Source organism: Hyaloscypha bicolor (genome assembly GCF_002865645.1).
Source record: "Hyaloscypha bicolor E unplaced genomic scaffold K444scaffold_10, whole genome shotgun sequence".
Classification (NCBI taxonomy): Eukaryota; Fungi; Ascomycota; class Leotiomycetes; order Helotiales; family Hyaloscyphaceae; genus Hyaloscypha; species Hyaloscypha bicolor.
The window spans coordinates 979,888-998,773 of record NW_020194512.1 but is presented as its reverse complement, the minus strand read 5'-3'; the positions used below and the strand labels follow the sequence as shown (position 1 = coordinate 998,773).

Genomic DNA, 18,886 nt, shown 5'->3' with positions numbered 1-18,886 from the left:
TTGCTATAGAAAAGGCAAGGGTTATAAGTTAATTATTTTATAGAAAGCTTATTAATATAGTAGGAATAGTAAGTTTTAAACTAGTAGTTCCCAGCTTCTAATATATTATATAGTAGTTTTACGACTTTTAGAACCGAATTATTATTTAGATTTAGCTCTCTAGTAAGCTTGCAAAATGAATTAATATAAAAATTATAATTAAATAAGGTTATTAATTAGATATAAGCTTATAAGATATTATATAAATATAGTTCTATAGTATCTATTATTATAGTAATAATATTAAGGATAATTCTCTGGCTAATATATTAAATAGTAGGCAATTATATTAATATTATATATTTCTTATTATTATTATAAGCTTAGATAACTAGTCTTAACTTCTTAAACTCTCTTTCTATATTCTTATTTTTAATCTTATTAATAAACCGGGAATTAAAAATATATATCTCTTTTAGTATCTGAGATCTAGAAGTAACCTCAAATATATTCTTTTCTAGAAGGCCGGTAACTTTAACTTAGCAGGAGTTCTTATATAAGTTATTATCCTATAGAAATACTATAATATCCGGATTCTTATAAGAGTATTCTTTATTATATTTTAGTAAAATAGCGGGAATAGCAGAAGGAATTATACCTGTATTACCTTTGGTATTACTATAGAATTCGGGAATAGGTTTAAGTTCGGGGCCAAGTTTAGGGCTATTAGTAATAACCTTAATATTCCCTATATAAAAGAGCTTTATAGAAATTGAGTAGAAGGTAATATTACTATATAGTAGAACTAGTATATAGTTCTTTCTATTAATAGCTACTAGCTTATATAGTTTATTTTAATTATTAGATTAACTAGTATTTCCTTTATATTATATAAGAATATCCGAATTTAAGGAAAGTTTATAAATATTAGTAATACTAGAACTATTTCGGGTATTTAGAGTATTTATAATCTAGTATCTAGCTTAAAACTTCTGAATTTCTACTATTACTTTTTTAAGTACTACTAATTACTATAATATAATTAGTAATAGGATATTATATTTAGTTATTCGAGGTAAAATACTATAAATTAAGAGAGTTAGAATAATACTATTGGGTCTAGTAAAATTATTAATAGCTTTAAAAGCTATTTGGAATATAGTATCCTTATTAATTCTATTAATTTTGGCTATAATAATAAAATATATATATTAAATCGGGCTATAATAGTATTTTATAATTCCGACGGAATTATAAGCTTCTATAGAAACGATTTTGACCTTAGTTCTTATAGTATTTATAAGCTAAGCAAACTTCTTACTAGTAAACTGCTTTCCGGTATCTGCTATAATCTAATTAGAAGGGCCTAAATAGGTATTAATTTAATACTATTTTAGGATATTTCAAATATATAATATATTAATATTTTAAAGCTATTAGCTGGCTTAATATCGAGTACCTTTATTAATAATATAAAATATAGGCTTACCAGAAATATAGAAAATATTAATAATAATAAAATAGTTAAAGCTAATATTATTTTTTAGGTTAAACTTAAATTATTCTAGTAATTATCCGAATTTCTAATATTACTTATAGTACTTTATAAGGTATTTAAGAGCTTTTATATTAATATTATAGCCTGTTTATTCTAGTATATTCCGGAGCTTACTAATAGATAGATAATTAAAATAGTAGTATAAATATTATAATTTGATTTTTATAAGAAAATAGAGGTTATAAATAAAGAATTCGGAAATAAAGCTTTATAGAATAGTATTTTAAAGTAAAAAAGAGTATTTAAAACATTATATTATAGATATAAAACATTTATTAGAAGTAATAAGATAATTAGTAAAATTATTAAAATAAACCCCTAGCTTATCTATATTAGTTAAGCTAAGTAGAAATAGAATCTTTATAAATATAATATAGAATTATATTTGCCTAATTAGTATTCTTATTATTATAGATCTAATAGAGAATATAGATTTAATACTAAACTAGATATTAACTTAATCTTTAGTAGTTTTATTAAGTTTAATACTATTATTAGTCTATTATAAAGCTTGGAATTAGTTAGAATTAGTAGTTAAGAATCTAGAAGCTCTAGTATTAATTATAATTCCGTAAAAGTAATAAGTATTATATTTTAATATATTATTAATTATATATATCTGAGTATTCTTTATTTATTTAATAGATTTTAGGATATAGTTTTTACCTATTATCTAATATATAAGAGAAAGAAAAATAAGGTTATTTATAAGAGTATTAGTTATAGGAATAGTAGAAATAAAGGCTATAGGAATAGCTAGGAAGCTTTTAATAGAAATAAAATAGGAATTAGAATAATATTTCTTTTCTTTATTTATTTCTACTAATAAGGCTTTAAAAGTATTATTTACTAGTTTGTTCTTATTACTCTTATTATTTTCTTTTTCTTTAAATTCGGTAATATACTATATATAAGTACTACTAAAGTATTTATTAAAGTTATAGGTATTTCGGGATCTAAATTAGTAAATGTTTCTATTCTTAAATTAAGCCTTCTTGGCCTTTTATTTTTCCGGTATATATTTTTATAAGTAGTATTCGGGTTTCTTATATATAAAATATAATTTCGGAGTATAATTATTATAATTATAGAACTTGAAATAGTTATTACAAGTTCCGAAGTTATAGCTAGATCTATATTAATAATTTCCGGATAAATAATAGTTTAGAGAGTTTTAAGAATAATATTTTTAATTAATAAAGAGGATCTGGATATTAATCTATTATTTCTTCTTATAGATAGTAATAGATAATTAGAGCTTATTAATAAGCTAGCCGAGATTATTAGAAGGGTTCGAGACTATATATTAGTATACCGGTAAGCCTTAATAAGAGGTAATAATCTTATTATATAGGAATTCGGTAATTTATAAAACAGAAGTAAGGCTATATTATAATTTATATAGGTTATTAATTAGTATTTAAATAAGCTTAAATATTATCTTTTTAGGGTCTTTTACTATTATAGTTATTAAGATAATAATATTTTATTTATCTAAATTTTAATAATAGTAATTAGGGCCTTTAAAGAAATTATAAATATTTATATAAGCTTTTTTATATATATATTAAGAAAGCTAGTTATTATAGAACTAGTTTTATACTAGTTCCTTTAATATAGTAGGAAAAGCTTTTACTAATGCCTTTTCTAGAAGCTTTATATATTAAGGAAAATAGTAAGTTTTTAGTTAAAACTACTATTAGTTCTATTATATTTCTATATCTCAATATATATCTTTATTACTTCTCTAATTAGCTTTATAGTAAGAGGGCTAGCTAGAGGGTTATTTAGAAATAGTAAAGGTAATAGAAGATTATTAGCTTTGGCTCTTTACGGTTTGGTACTAGTAGAAATAGTTATAGATAATAAAGGAGTAGTAGATAGTAAAGAAATATAAGTAATAATTAGTTTAATATATTAATTTCTTATAATATTATTATTTAGGAATATATATAATAAGGTAATAGGGCTTGCTTTAAGGTCTTATCTAGTAGTAATAATATTATTAGTAATTCAGATATATTACTTTTCTCTCTAAATAGTATTAACTAGGGACTATATAATAGTAAAGTAACTATAGTTATATTTAATATAAATACTACTATACTATAAAATAGCTTATAATTAGTATAGTATATATTAATCTAGTTAATTAAATATCTTGAGATCGAAATTACTAAAATCTTCCTTAAATAATTCCCAGAGATCCTTATTAGTTAATTTCTCTACCTTATACTAAAATAATTTACTATTAAGGTAATCCAGGATTTCCTTATTATTAGAGCTAGCCAGATTAATACCGTTTTTCTATTTCTTTATCTGCTTATATCTATTCTAAAGATTTACTATCCCGAATTCTTAGGGCTAAGTCCTCCCTAGTATATATATATAGTTTGTAGTAAGAGGGGTTTAAGGGTAAAGTAATTCGTAATAGGTTTGTAGAAAGGGTTTGGTAGTAAAGGTATCCAGATGCCTGGTCCAGACTACCTGGTTAAGATGCCAGATATCTGGTTTAGATGCCAGACAGGCTCGGCAAAAATTCCTTAATTTCCGGTATCGATAGGTATCGATGCCAGAATCGTAAGGTATCGATAGTATCGATAGTAGTATCGATTCCCCGAACCCAATTCCCCCCTTTAATTGCAATTAACTTTAGAACCACTTCTCTTATAAGAAAACTTTTGGTAGCGCAAATATTCTACTTGATTTAGGCTTTCTATTTAGCTACTTGTCTTATATTTTAGACCAAAACTTATCTCAATGCGGCTATTTTAAGTAAAAATGAGCTTTTGAGATTTTCGTGAGGCTCGCTTATATATTTAGCGTCTTGATAAGAAATACGAATACGGGGCTTAATTCTCCGAATACGAGGGCTATTTTAAATTTAAGATATTATTAATATTATTAACTTTTATTAATAATAGTAAGTATTTCTTTTAATAGAAAGACTAGAAATTAAAGGAATTATATAATAATACATTATTATATAATTTAAATAATAAAAGAAAGAGTTAATTTTTGGGGTAAGAATCGATTCTGGTATCAATACTATCGATTCCTTGCGATACCTGAAAAATACCTCTACTATCGATACCGGTATCGATGCCTCAGGTATTTTTGCCGAGCCTGTGCCAGATGCCTGGTCCAGATGCCTGGTTAAGATACTAGATGCCTGGTTTAGATACCAGATGCCCTAGATGTCTAGAGGTATTATAGGTATTAAAGTAAATATTTTGCCCTTAAATATTTCGTCTATAATGAGAAATTTAGGAAATGAAATATTATAATTCCGGAAGGGTCTAAAGCTCAAAGAACTCGATTTGATAGTAAAATCGAAGTAGTAGTTAAAGAGCTTTAAGGAGATATATAGGGTATATATTCCGGAGAGAGTATTCCGTAGATACGGGTATTATATAAGTGAAAAAGATGGTTTTCAAGAAGGTAATCTTGGGACTAAAAGAAATTAGTTTTAAAGAATAGTAGAAGTTAAATAAATAGATAGTTCAATGGCTGACCGCTTATTAATTAGTAAGAACTAGGGTCTTTTCTCTTAGGCTACCGGATACTTTTTCGTAGAGTTTAATAAGTAATTCCCCCTTTTAATATAATTAGATTAATATTACTAAGGGCTACCGGATATCTCTTTTAGTATAATTATTTTATTTCTAATCTATATATATAAACTAATTAGTATCGGTTTACTAGTAATATATAGTACTATTATATAAGTTATAGAATACTATTTATATATAGTTAGTAAAGTTATTATTCAGAAGTAAGGATTATAATATTATAATATTAATATATGATTCCTAAATCTGTTAAGCCTAAAGGAGTCTAGTTTACTAGTCGAGTTACTAATGGGATATAAGGTTATATAACTATATCCCGTATCCCATATCCCGTATCCCATATCCCGTATACCATATCCCATTACCTATATCCCGTATCCTGTATCCCGTAACTATATACGTAACTCTCAAAGGAATAGCCGTACTAATATTTAGAAACCTTAAATTAGATTTTTAATATAAATATAAGCTAATATATTATAAAGCTTATAATATAATTATATACTTTTTAATTTATAATAAAAAGATTTTTTAAAATATAATTTTAATTTAAAAGAATTTATATATTAATTAATTAAGTTTTAATTTTAAAGACTTATAAGATTTTATAAATTAAGTATTTATAAGACTTTTATTTTTAGCTTTAGGAACTTATTTATTAAATTTTTAAATTTTCTTAAACTTATTTTTAAAATATAAAATATTTACTTTTAATTTCTTTAATTTAAAAAACTATTACTAGTTTATATTTTATAAAAAGTATATTTTTAATTAGACCTTAATTAGTACTATAATAAAATAAAGAAAGTATTAATTTCTTATAAAATAAAAAATAAATTTAAAAAAAGAAAAAGCTAGATTTAGTATTTTTTATTTAAGTACCTTTACTTTAAATTAGTAACTAGTCTGGCCTCTAATTATACCTCTAATTATATCTCCAATTAATATCCGGAGTATTTTATATTTTTCTACTATTAAATATAAATTTGCTTTATTATTATTCGAGTTATAGCCTATTAAGGCCCTATTTAAATACTAAAATAGATTATAAAATCTCGCTCTATAAACTCTTTCTTTTATAACTTCATATTTCTATTATTAATAGACCTAGCCCCGGATATTTATATTAATAGTATACTACTATTTCTTATATGTTATAAGGCCGCATACTATGCCTTTATTAAGAAAATAGTATTAGGATTTATAGGGAATACCTAGACCGGACCTTCATTTGCAGAATTGCGTGCTCAAATTTTCTAGGCGCGAAACGGGCCTTGGGATTTTGGCCAACTTATAATAGTGGCGGCAGCGGCCGGTTAGGGGCCAGACCGACGTCTTATGTGAGATCAATTACAGTAGGTATAATTAGCGCCATGGATGCGCCAAACGACGCGTACTCCATAATTGGAGAGCTGAGTGATAGATATCCGCGTGGGTAACGCAAGGTCGCCCCCAAGCTCACTGGTCAGCCTTATTTATACGTTTTACTTTTCCATTTATAATTTGACCTGGGTTTCACAGATGAAACATGGGAACTGTTACCCCAGCTCATTAGTTAATAGCTCGAAGGTGACACGACAGGCGCCAATAGAGGGGCGTGGAAGGGTGAAGGGGGTGGGCAAACAGCGTATGATTCTGTTATAAAGGGGACACCGAACACACAGGAAAACATTCTGAGAGAGCTCAACTCATCCATGGTCATTGCTACTAGAAACCCACACATAAGCCTACTACCTTGATCCGTCCCATATCATTACAATGCCCTCTAATAAAGATCGTTTATATATTGCTCTATATGCCCGTGCGGGGGCTGCGACCATGCCTGGAGGAGAAGACGAGTAAGTTTTAAGCTCCATAAAGAGCCCCTGGTGATGAGGCTTTCCCAACCCGAGTCGCAAAAGTGCTTTCAAGTGGAGAGAGCTCGAGCCATATCAAAATTCCCCTGAACTAAAACTCAACTCTTGAGGGAGAGCCGGTTTTACAGAGGCTAATACATCGCCACTGCTAGATATCATTGGGGCCTGCTAGTCGGACCCAAGAACGAAGTTGAAGGTGGTCGGGGCAAGCGATATCATGCAAAGGAGCGAATGACTACGGCTGGTCGATCAGAGTGGGTTTTCGAAGAGAGAGAGGTAACTCTTCTGGCAACAAGCATGCTGCTCGTTCGTATTATGATCGGAAAGGTGAAGAAAATGGATCGGCTCGAGAGCGCCCTTCGTAAAGTGCCGATCAGGCAAGGCCAGATGGGATGGAACTGTGTAGGCTGGGTGAAGGAGGCACTGGAGGCTCTCAATGCCGATGGCAAAGCTCTTGGGACCAGCGTGACTGAGTGGCAGGCAGTGCGGGACGGAGCAATGCAGTATGTCCAGAGAAAGAAGGGTGAGCATCGTTTTGATGGCAGAGGCAACTTCAATATGAGGTATGCAGCGACATATGACTTGCTGGATGGTAAAGAGACGGTGCCCTGATAGCTATGTTGATATATTGTCTGGCCAGATTCAGCATAAAGCTGCCACATCGGATCAGGAAAACTAGACTTACATGCATTATCGCTTTCAAACATCCCCGAAGTATTTCTGCCGAATCTTTTCCATTTCTAATGCTTCGGGCATCGGCTCTAGGAATTTGTCGATCTCCTCTCGCCAAAAATAATTCATCGGGCTTACTTGCGAAGCCGAGGTATACTCCCAATATGATGGGTACCAGCCAGCTGTCTCCCAATCAATAATTCCCACAATAACATCGCCGCGGACAAGGATATTCAAGCTGCTTAAATCGCCATGTGTAAATACTGGCGGCGGCCAGGCTCTGTCTTGCAATGCTATAAGCTCACTAACATCCGAGTAGTGATTCGGATCTGCATCCAACCCCCCCCTTAAATATCGATGGAAGTCGTGCACACTCTCGAAGGGTCCATGGTACATCGAAGTCCCAGCCAGCCGGCTGTCCCATACAGATCCACCATCGACGTTACAGACGCCTTGTCTTTGTCCTTGTCGTGGAGGGGGTATATTCCGCATTTCGTCCACCATTCCCTTGAGCTGCTGGAGTATCTTTGCTTTCGAATCGTCACTCCGTTTAACCCATCCAATTCCCAACATTTCGCCCTTTATTTTCTCCGTCACGATATATGTGCACCCTTTGCGAGTAAAAGCGCAATGTACTTTTGGAACTGGTATCGAGGTATGTTGGGCGATAAATCGCATAGCCGATGCTTCTGAAAGATTCCTTAGAGGCCCGTACTTGATGCAGAGATTGTTGGGGAGAAATATGAGGGCTCCATGACTAGGGACGATGCGTTTGAGAAGCTTTATGGCTGCGAGAACGAGGAAACGGCGGAGACGGGTGCTGTTGACTGGTTGCGACTCAATCGGTAATTCGACGGGAAGGTCTGCCATTTGCACCTGATATCCGCCCGACTGATCTTAAGCAAGGACATGCTTTGTACTGAAAGGTGGGGTATCTTGGGAAAAGGGCATTCATCAAGGCCGTTGCTTCATGGTGAGAGTGTACAAAAAGCAACTGGTCATGTTTCGAGGTCGAGCTTTTATGCCTCAGGCGCAATTCCGAATAGTCACGTGATTAATCGCTTGGCGACGTGAGGGAAAATTCGCTTAAGCCTCAGGCACACATTTCACTTACTTAACGCGCTAAGGGGTATTTAGCCCGCTCCCGAGCTTCTACGAGCTTCACGCTTCTCTAGAATTTACGATAGTTCTAGAAATCTCTCTGTTGATACGTGACGTGTGTTTTACCCGGTAATTCGTCTGACCTGGTACATGGCTCACTTCTGCCTATTTGTCCTCTGGATCTTCAACTTGTCCTGCCTTGATAGCAATACGACTTCACTATAGCTTCCAACAGACCCCAACAGTTTAGAACATTCAAATGTGAAATCTCTGAACTTCAATTTGTCGTTGCTACAAATTTTCAAGAACATTGAGAATTCCTCAATGTCACACAAACTCAGAAACATTCTCACTTATTCTCGAGTTTGTTAACTCACTTCATACCCAACACCGAATGCCACGACCACAGGCTGTCTTCCTCGCAATATATAAATCTATCTTGCACGCTCATTGCCCATCTACAGTTGACCAGTCAACACCTTCGTGATGAGCAGCAAGAGTCTTGAAGTCAGACTGTACCGTGCTGCTTGTGGTGATGTGTGGGCGAGTCTTGAGCAATGCCAGAATAAGATGATATTGTGTAGAGGATATCGGGACGTTAAAGGTATGTAGAAGAGCGGAGGCATGACAACAGCAAATCGTCCAGAAAATCAGGTGGTCGTCCTAGGCGCGGAGCGATTCGCTTGAAAGCAGATGCTATCCGTTTGAGAATCGAGGTAATCATCCGAGCATTGTAAAGCTGCGACATTTGACAGCGAAAATTTCTAGGTGATATTTTCTAGAATGTACTGCAGAAGACAAGTACATTGTGGCAAGACACTGTAGATGATGCTGATAGGTGAGGAGGATGTGATTGCGGATAAAATAAGACAATGCTCGACTACCCACGTCTCTCAGACCGAACCGTATTCACGGAATGCTGCGTTGAGGTCTTTCGTCGTCTATCCCGAGGTGTTTATATGCTCCAAGAACGGCGCTAGTGAGGTTCGATTGTCCTAAGGCAGTGCAGAGAATGTTTGCTTGATCCGTGAGAATATTCCAATTGAATGTACGGAGCTGCAGACGGTGTGTGGTATAAAGGCATTGCCTGAATCCCTCTTACTCGTGAGCCTCGATAAAATGGACCAATTGAAGCACATCCAGGAAAAAGAAGCTGCTGGCTTGTTGTGGATCTGGGGGAACCATGGTGGGCTTTGTGGTTTGCCGCATCGCTACGTTGTCACCCCCAAATTCATCGGACGAAAGAATAGTCCCAGCCTCTCAACTTGGGAAAAACAATGCAGGCTGCTGCATCGACTTCCACAGACAATTGCCAAAGGTGGCCATTGACTTCAAGGTCCTTGCAGCCATAACTTGGACCGCACCGCGCATTCTTCATGACACCAGTAAACAGCGATAAAAGAAAGGAAATAAGCCATCTTTCCGCTAATTGTATATCGCATCATCGGATCTCCCGAAACGTCGCACCTTCCAACAGGGTCGTGGTACCGAGAATTGATGGCGCCGAGACTTGCAGGAAAGATGCTGCGAGATGGTTGACTAGTCGACTGACGCGATGGGGTGATGGGGGCGTTGCGGAATTGTGAGCGTTACGTAGAGTTGAAGAAAATAACCGATAGGGTTGCCCCATATCTCTCTCAATGAGGTCACGGAAAACGGGTGTTGTTCCTCTGATCTTGCTATGGCCAGAAATTTGTGGACCCGGTGGAGGGGGAGAAGTGTGACGTTGTAATATAGTTGTTCATTGACAGTGGCTTTCTTCGGGGCTTGCAGGATAGTGCTGTAAAACCGTCGACCTATTTTAATTGAGTTGGCGGATGGATTGCGTCTTGCAGCATGGCATAAGGCAGGTAGAGCTCGTTAGCGCTTGTTGGTAAAGCATAGCTGAGAGCTTGACATCCGTGTTAATTCGAGGATGACGAGGAAGATGGACTTTCGTTCTCTGCTGGTGCTGCGGTAGGGGAGTTATAGACTTGGCGGCGGTGGAAAGAGGCGCTTTTGAAAGAGAGATGTTCTATGGCAATGACGGTCCCCGAGAGCAGTAGAATAATTGCTGCGAACCATTGAGTTGCCGAGCGAAGTGATATGTGATTGGAAGATGATATCCGGAAGAGGGTGTCCCCAGAGTTTGGAGGGAATTTGCGCAGACTGGCGGTTGAGACTCGCGTGACTTGGGGGATGGGGTAGGAGCTCATTTCACTCATCTGCTTCTGGCGTGAGGGGCATTTATCGACGTGATTGCGGCTGACTCGAGAAATGAGGTTATAGGCCGATTCAGAGATCGTGTCCCAGAAAGGTCGTACTAGAGTTGGCTAGGGATGGCTTGTCGATTGATAGAAGAGGATCGCCATGATTCAATAATGTTGAGTCAAATATTCGGGTTGCTCCTTTGCTGCTGCCATGGTGGGGTATTGATACAGGCGATGGTGGAGAGAGATGCTGTGTGGTACGGGAATAGAGGTATGAAGGAATGTTGATAATAAATGTACTGAACTTGGTGGCACATTGATAATGGGAATCTGAAACTTTGATGACGTGTGATTTGCGTCGAAGGTATGGCCCGTTTGGGTCGTTTGAATGTCCCAGAGCAGATGAGAACATTAAGGTCGAGCCGGTTTGATATCGGAGGGAAGACGAGCGACCCATTGTGCTGAAGGGTGTTGGGACGCTGTCGAGTGGTGGATAAAAGAGCCAGGATTTCCCGATTATGCAGGCGAAAGGAGGGCGACTCGGTTCGCGGCACCTCGGATGATTCGCCAGACGTATTGATCATCAGGGTTGAAGAGTAACAGAACCGTAAAAGCAGGCGGCTGTAATAATCTCGACTTGCTGCACTTCCTGACGTTCATTGGCATCGAAGGTGTTGAGAGAAAAGAAAGAGGTTGGTGATGCTAAATTTAGATGTGGGTAAACCTTCGCTCCCGCATCGTGCCACGTCGAAATGGCAACGTCGGCGCTTATTAGGTAAATGAAACACATGAAATCAAAAAGCCGGCATCGAGGGAGTTGTGGACTGAGTGCAAGGATTCTGTGAATGTCATCGAATTGCCATGAATCATTGTTGACGACGTGTTGTTGTAGTGCTGAAGTTAGTCATCGTCGCGACGCCGGGTCGCGAGAGCAAAATGGGACGGCAAAGGTGGACATCGACCTGGCTTGCGAATGGTTAATTTGCACTCCCTGCAAGGAGAGAAATATTAAAAGAGATCGTACCTCTCATTTCCTGCTAAATTGCAACCCATAAGATGTACATTCCGGCTGAAGATCAGAGTTGGAAATCTGCCGGTCGCACAATGGTTTGGGATGCGGATCGCGGAGGGCGAAACCCTCAAAAATCTGCTCTTGGCGACAATACAAAACTGTACAAAAAGTCTCAAGGATGGTAGAATGTAACAGGATGTCGAACAAGTACTCTTGGTGCATGGAAAAGAGGAGCTGGTTGAAAGATTGATGGTTCGAGTTGTACGTTCCGGCTGCATGCATTTCCATCGCCGGCGCAAAGGTGCCTCAATTTTCTTGAAAATTTACTCTTGCTGCATCAAGTCCAAACTATCGGCAGAAGAAAACGGCATGAAAATGAGGATTTGGCGTGGGATTCTAGGCTGGGGGACGAGATTTCAGAGCCTTGGTGTTGATGGTTCGCCCGTCGGTCGCAAAAAATCGCGCGACCTCAAAAGACGGCTTTTCTGGAGAACTCGAGAACTTTCCACGCTGATCGAATAATAATATTCTGAACACATGGACGCAAAGAGATTCAATCATAAGGCATCTGAAAACTATCGGGAGTAAAATAAAATGTGGTGGTTGATGGAGTTTGATGGTTCATTGTTGACGGTGCAAAAATCGCGATGGCTTCAAATCGCGAGATTCGACCACCGCACTTCTCGACGCACTTGCTCACGCAACTTTGAAGAGGGAAACTTCTTGCTTGGTAGACATGATGGGGCGATTGAAAACTTCAATTCTAGATAAAGTTGGGCTAATCGAAAGAGCGTGCGGTTTCACATCTCTCAATATCGCATCTAGGTGTCTTTTCAAAATGGGCGATCTCGAGTTCGGATCGGGTTTATATCGTGCAACAAATTCGAGGCAAATCAGGCTTCGGGGAATCAATTGAAAAAGATCTTTTGATGGACGGGAAGAGCGTGAATCGTTCTACACAAGGCAGCAGAGAGAATGTGTTGTCATGCATTGGCGTGTGGGAGAAGGCAAGAGGAGGCAGATGGGCTGGTGTGGCAGATCGAGGTCGTGTGATCAGGGATGTTGTTCTCTTGCGTTTCTTACTCAATTGCAGCCAATCAAATTGCGCTGGCCGTTGCGCTCGTTTGTGATTCAGAAAATCCTCTTTCGAAATTACGCTAATCGAGGCCCAATGAGGACTAGTCGCCCTGGGCGCCCGACAGGCAACCCAGATCACCGCGCCCTCCCCTCGCTACTATAAACAGAGACCCCCGCCCACCAAGACACGGCTTTCGACCTTTTCTGTCTTCCCCCCCCAACACAACAACCAGCCATTTTTCACCCACCACTGCGATAACTCTTCGTCTTTGAAGCTCATCTTCAATCGAGACTCATCCATCGTCGTATTCATTCAATACATTACATCAATTCATCAAAATGCCTCCCAAAGCCGCAGCACCCAAGGCCAAGGCCGCTTCCTCGGACCACGCCAGCTACCAAGGTAAGCTCGAGTCTCCCCAACACCGCCTCGCCATGCGATCGTGCATAGTTTTCCTTGGTCGCGTACATCGTGTGCAGCTGCGGAGAGCTTTGGATTTTGGATTGGAGCGTGGACTGACGCGTTCTTGCAGACATGATCAGCGATGCCATCATCACTTTGAAGGATCGCAACGGATCAAGGTACGACTTCTCCCCCTTCGCGCGCTTGAGTCATCGAGCTCATTTGACGCGTCATTTATCGATCACCGCTGACTTCTGCACAGCCGCATCGCCCTCAAGAAGTATGTCAAGGCCAACAACAAGATCTCCGCATCCGACTCTATGTTCGACTCGCTGTTCAACCGCGCTCTCAAGTCTGGTGTCGAGAAGGGTGTCTTCGCCCAACCAAAGGGTACGTGCCTGCCACCTCTCCTGGAGTGTCACGCCTAACAATCTCGCAGGAAGCTCCGGAGGAACCAAGCTCGCCAAGAAGGAGCCCGCAGCCGCTAAGCCCAAGTCCGAGAAGCCCAAGGCTGAGAAGAAGACCACCGAGAAGAAGCCCGTCGCGAAGAAGGCCGCAACCACAAAGAAGCCCGCAGCTGCAAAGCCCAAGGCTGCCAAGGTTGCGAAGCCAAAAGCTGCTGCTAAGCCCAAGGCTGCGCCCAAGCCAAAGAAGGCTGCTGCACCAAAGACTGTAAGTCACCATGTCCTTCATGGGTTTATCGCGTCTAACAATCTTCAGGCCCCAGCTGTCGTCGACAAGCCCGCCGTCCTAGGCAAGACCAAGTCCGGACGTGTCACCAAGACCACATCAAAGCCCACACCTAAGAAGGCGAAGGCCGCGGCGCCCAAGAAGAAGGCGACACCGAAGAAGGCCGCTGCATCAGCATAAGCCTTTTCCTCCGGTCACCTTTTACTCTTTCAACTTGTTCATATGGTACTCTGGCGTTGCGGACGGGAATGTGAAACTCGGGGGGCTACAGAAACTTTCACGCGGGTTTGATTTTTGACTTGTTTGGTCTTGTGTCGTTATTACAAACTGCTCTCGCCTTGGATTTATGGGATCGCCGTTCCTTGCGAGAGCTTTTATGATGATGCCTGGATGCGTGGGGATGGATGGATTGGCTCCGGCTTGCTGCGGGGTACGAGCAGACGGAGCACGCGCTCTGGGGATGAAAAGGGCGTGCATGACGGCTGGCTGTACTTATACCACATCGCATCATCAATGACACCAAAACTTTGAAACTTCTATATTCTGTTCTCATCGTGAAGTATCGCCGAAAGCACCCCCCTTTTTCACCGGTGGCGTAAGGCGTTTCGGGGTGAGGATGCACATGAGCGCGTTTTGATGAGGGGGTTTGTTGTGATTCGATTCCCAATGCGGAAAGCGCTAGGGGGGCGGATTCTTCCTGCCGAGCCGAGAAGGCGCCGTGGAGATCCCGAGAACGCGCGAGGGGAAGCCGGGAAAAATGGCCCTTGCCGAAACTCTCGGCGTTTTCGCATCTGCACCTCCGACATGCTCTCACACGTCAATGGTGGCTTTATCGAATGCCGTCAATTGAAGACCACGCTTTCTTGCTAGAAGTTCTCGAGGTTGGCAAACCTATGACTCATTCGCCTTCTTCGTGCCATCCAACACACATGCTGGTCGCTCCAACCCGTTTTGCAGCACGCGTTTATTCATTTCTCGTCTTCGAAGGGCTTGGCTTCTTCGATTGCAGATGCTTTCTTGCTTGCGCGTACTCTTGATGAGGCCAGCGTCTTCCGTTCAAGCATATCCATCCAGCGAGTGAGGATTCTGGGCCGGCCGTGGAATGCTGAGTGCGGTCAGGTGACGAAGGCTAGGACTCGAGTGGGTGACTGGGGTCGCCGTGTAGTGCACGCTCGGTGTTTTGCCGCGGCAGGCAGGCTCTGGATGGAAAGTAGAGGAGGCACAGATCCATGGATATCTAGCATTAATTATCTTGTCTTGTGCCTGCGTGACAGGCGGCCAGTGGCTCTACAGTCCAAGTTTGCGCAGCAGAAAAGGATTTCGAGTCATATTTGCAGTCTGAAATCCAGGGTTGGAAGTTGGAAGGTAACTGGAATCGCTGTTCAGTCCACCGTCGGTGTCGTGCCCGGAGGCGCAGACCCCAGAGGATAGGGGGATGCAATTAGACAGAGCTCTTTCAGTAATGAGCAGTGGATGCTGATTCAGGCCTGAGTTGAGGCCATACCTCCCGGAGTGTGATTGCAAATTTTCCAGGCTTTTCTCATGCATCACATGGTGGGATCGAACTTTTAGCCACACCTTAAGGCATGCTGAACTTTTGCTTTTTTATCTTCCAAGCAATCTCCAGAAGGATGAGGCTCGGGGTCGATTACGATGAGCAACTTCTTTCGTTCGTATTGCTTCCATTTGTAGTGCTTGGTGTGCTTCCATTCGTAGCGCAAGGCGCGCGGCCCGGTGAACTCCGCAGATGCGTTGCAATGCCGCGTGTATACCCACCTCTGTTCCGTCTCCCTCCATGACCTCAAACGCGCTCTCAACTGTTTTCATTGCTCTCTAGATTCGTATTTCTGTTCGCAGCTGAGTGGGTTGGGTTGGGTCGGTTGCGGTACCGATCTCGCAATGCTGGTCATAGGCGTCCTCGACACTGCTGCTGGCTGATTTGGTCTTCTGCGGGCGATGAAAATCGAAAAGGAAAAGTACGATAGAGACAAGAGGCAGCAAGAGTTAGCCCTACTAAGACAGGGAAGTGCAGCAGCCAGGGCTTCGGCTCCCAGCACCCACGGCATGACCATTAGATCACACACTAGAGTTTGAAGCAGTAGGGAATGTATTGGCGTGTCGGCCGAGGATGGGGAGGGCGTCGTCAAGAGTGCGGTTCAGCTCCATGACACGACTGGCATTCTTGCTTAAAGTGGTTGGATCTAGGGCGACTGAGTAAAAATGTCTGCTTCGCAGCCGTGTGAGTCATGTTCGTATCGCCTCCGAATCACAATCAAGTGGGGGAAGTGAGACCTGAAAGGATCATAAATTAGAGCTTATGAAAATAAGTTATAATGCCTTAAAATTCAATGCGTCCTTCATATGTCAGTTCAACTAAGTCTTCACTTGGAAGAAAGCCAACTCACGATGTAAAGCTTCGTATCCTGACCCTTTTCCTGGGGCAATTTATCACTTCTCGTTGGCTTGCCATCACTGATTATATGGACATGCTCAAGGTAACGTTTGGAGATGAATTTCGAGCGGCGGACCGTTTTCGAGTGAATCAACAATAGTCAAGGATCTTTGTTTTGAAAGTGCCAATTTTGGTTGGTCTTAGGTCAGATATAGTTGATCCTAAAGATATTGATTTTCACGCTTCCAAGGCCTCTCGGATCAAGGTTTGCATGTTGACCTTTCCCATCATGATAGCGGTGTCGAGTGGGGTATCTCCATCATCATCTGCAATATCGATGTTGCAACCATGACCGATCAAAGACCGTGCTGCCTCTTCATTCCCGATGATTACTGCCGCATGAAAGGCGGTGCGCCCTTCGTAGTATCGTTCATCCATATCCCACCCATATGTGACAAGTAAATTTATGACCTCCGACGTAGGATCTTTTGCATCCACAAAGTCCCATGGTGCTCCCCCATCCATCTCTTTCAGTGTTAGTTGGCAGTCGTGCTGTAGTAAGAATTCAACAATCTCCTTCTCGCCCATGAAAACTGCAAGAAATAATACTGTCCTGCCAGTATTATTTTTTGCCTCCAGAAGGGTTGGCTCAGCCAAGAGAAGTAGTTTCATAATAGACAGATGTCCCTTTCTCACCGCACAGTGGAGCAGAGTCTCCCCATCATTGGCTCGAGCCTTTATTGTGTGGGGGCTCTGTTGAAGAAGGAGTTGAACGATAGGCTCGCTAGCATTGTAAACAGCATAGCCCAAAGGAATTTCGCCTTCATCGTTCTCTGTTTCCATATCCGCCCCATTCTTGAGTAGCAAATTCACAAGAGGCAGATTTCCTCTGATGGCTGCGTAGTGAAGTGGAGTTGTTCCATCCATGTCCTTTGCGTTCACCGAGTCAGGGAAATGTTGAAGTAATAGCTGTACAATAGGCTCGCTACTAGCGCCATTCACAGCATCGTGCAATGGGAGCCGGTCATTGTTGTCCTTCCGATGTTGTGCCCCTGAGGCCAAAAGTTGTTTAACAACTGTTTCATGCCCATTATGACCGGCCCAATGCAATGCAGTGCCACCGTCCTTATCAAATGCATTAATATCTACCCCTGCATCAAGGAGATTTTCAATGGATTTGCTGCCATGAATCGACCCGGAGATGAGTGGCGTCCGTTCATTGACGTCCCGATATTCGATGTTTGCGCCACGTTCAACCAAGAGCTTCACAGTACTCGCGTGATCAGATTGCACAGCCGCATGAAGAGAGGATCTTTGTGTTCGGGTGCAGTGCGCATCGATGTTGGCGCCATGATCCAAAAGTTCTTTGGCTGTTGTTGTCTTGCCATTCCTGGAAGCCAATACTAGAGGAGAACCACAGATATACTCGGAATCAGTGGGTGGTGTAGGAAGTGCCTCGATATCGAGCCCAGCATCAAGCAGCAGCCTCACCAGCAAGTCCGATCCAGAATATGCAGCGGAGTGGAGAGGACTGTATCCTTCCTTATCGGGTATAGTAATGACTGCTGTATTGAAGTCGAGCAGGCATTTTGCAATACTCTCATGACCATAAAGAATTGCCAAGAGAAACGCCGTTGCTCCCCAGATATTGGCAAGGCATGGATTTACGCTGTGTTGAAGAAGTAGCCTTACGGTGGTATCGTGTCCATTTAATGACGCGCTGTGGAGAGGTGAATATAGCAGCTTATCTAAAGAATTGACGTCTGCACCGTGGTCGAGCAGCAACAACACAATCTTGTCGTGACCTCCCCGTGCTGCTCTGTCAAGAGGACTTTCGCCCGCTACGCATGAGGCTAAAACGTCGGCTCCGTTCTCAATAAGCAATTTCGCAATTTCAAAGCCTCCGGTTGTTGAAGCATGGTGGAGCGGCGTCACCCTATCCTTGTTTTTGGCCGTGGCATCTGCTCCACTTGCCAATAGTAGTTTTGCTGCTCCAACACGATTCTCCAGAGCTGCTAAGTGAAGTGCCGTGTCCCCATCCACGTCAGGGGCCATCAAATTTGGTGCTTCTTGAAGTAGCATATCAACCACTGCCTCGGATCCATTGTGCGATGCACTATGGAGTGGATTCCATTGGTAACTATCTTCACAGATCGTAGTATCGGCACCGAGGTCTAGCAGCGCCTGTACGGCTTGTTCATGACCATACCTTGAAGCCCTTTCAAGAGCTGTTGACCCAAAACTGTTTCGGTCATTGAGGTCATTTCCAGCTTCGACTAATGGGTGAATCAACAAAGATATGCCTCGTTTAGCAGCAACATGAAGAGGAAGGTCGCCCCACCGGTTTCTGATGTTGGGATCAGCACCGTACGATAATAGTGGCAT

General features: G+C 40.8%; 6 protein-coding genes across 6 annotated transcripts; 2 read left to right on the top strand and 4 right to left on the bottom strand.

Annotated features, from left to right (window-relative positions):
* Nucleotides 1-6,867: 6,867 nt before the first annotated feature.
* Nucleotides 6,868-7,577, top strand: K444DRAFT_623250 (uncharacterized protein; the record flags this gene model as incomplete). Its single annotated transcript, XM_024882258.1, has 2 exons — nucleotides 6,868-6,947; nucleotides 7,118-7,577. The coding sequence occupies 2 exons, from the start codon at nucleotides 6,868-6,870 to the stop codon at nucleotides 7,575-7,577; spliced, it is 540 nt and encodes a 179-aa protein (XP_024743911.1).
* Nucleotides 7,578-7,664: 87 nt separating this feature from the next.
* Nucleotides 7,665-8,507, bottom strand: K444DRAFT_578350 (kinase-like protein; the record flags this gene model as incomplete). Its single annotated transcript, XM_024877610.1, has 1 exon — nucleotides 7,665-8,507. The coding sequence occupies one exon, from the start codon at nucleotides 8,505-8,507 to the stop codon at nucleotides 7,665-7,667; it is 843 nt and encodes a 280-aa protein (XP_024743910.1).
* Nucleotides 8,508-10,505: 1,998 nt separating this feature from the next.
* Nucleotides 10,506-11,024, bottom strand: K444DRAFT_4063 (uncharacterized protein). Its single transcript, XM_024872562.1, has one exon. The coding sequence runs from the start codon at nucleotides 10,940-10,942 to the stop codon at nucleotides 10,643-10,645; it is 300 nt and encodes a 99-aa protein (XP_024743909.1). The 5' UTR covers nucleotides 10,943-11,024; the 3' UTR covers nucleotides 10,506-10,642.
* Nucleotides 11,025-13,679: 2,655 nt separating this feature from the next.
* K444DRAFT_516030 (uncharacterized protein) lies at nucleotides 13,680-13,847 on the top strand (the record flags this gene model as incomplete). The annotated part of the gene is made up of 1 exon (XM_024873645.1): nucleotides 13,680-13,847. A coding segment is annotated over one exon (168 nt), but the record flags the coding sequence as incomplete, so codon positions are not given.
* Nucleotides 13,848-17,548: 3,701 nt separating this feature from the next.
* K444DRAFT_483110 (ankyrin) lies at nucleotides 17,549-18,394 on the bottom strand (the record flags this gene model as incomplete). The annotated part of the gene is made up of 2 exons (XM_024873040.1): nucleotides 17,549-17,774; nucleotides 18,291-18,394. Coding segments are annotated over 2 exons (330 nt in total), but the record flags the coding sequence as incomplete, so codon positions are not given.
* Nucleotides 18,395-18,427: 33 nt separating this feature from the next.
* K444DRAFT_578341 (ankyrin) lies at nucleotides 18,428-18,886 on the bottom strand (the record flags this gene model as incomplete). The annotated part of the gene is made up of 1 exon (XM_024877609.1): nucleotides 18,428-18,886. A coding segment is annotated over one exon (459 nt), but the record flags the coding sequence as incomplete, so codon positions are not given.

What these genes read in the sequence shown, in the direction of transcription:
- K444DRAFT_4063 (XM_024872562.1), bottom strand. Translation starts at nt 10,942, where the DNA reads ATGAGTGAAATGAGCTCCTACCCCATCCCCCAAGTCACGCGAGTCTCA.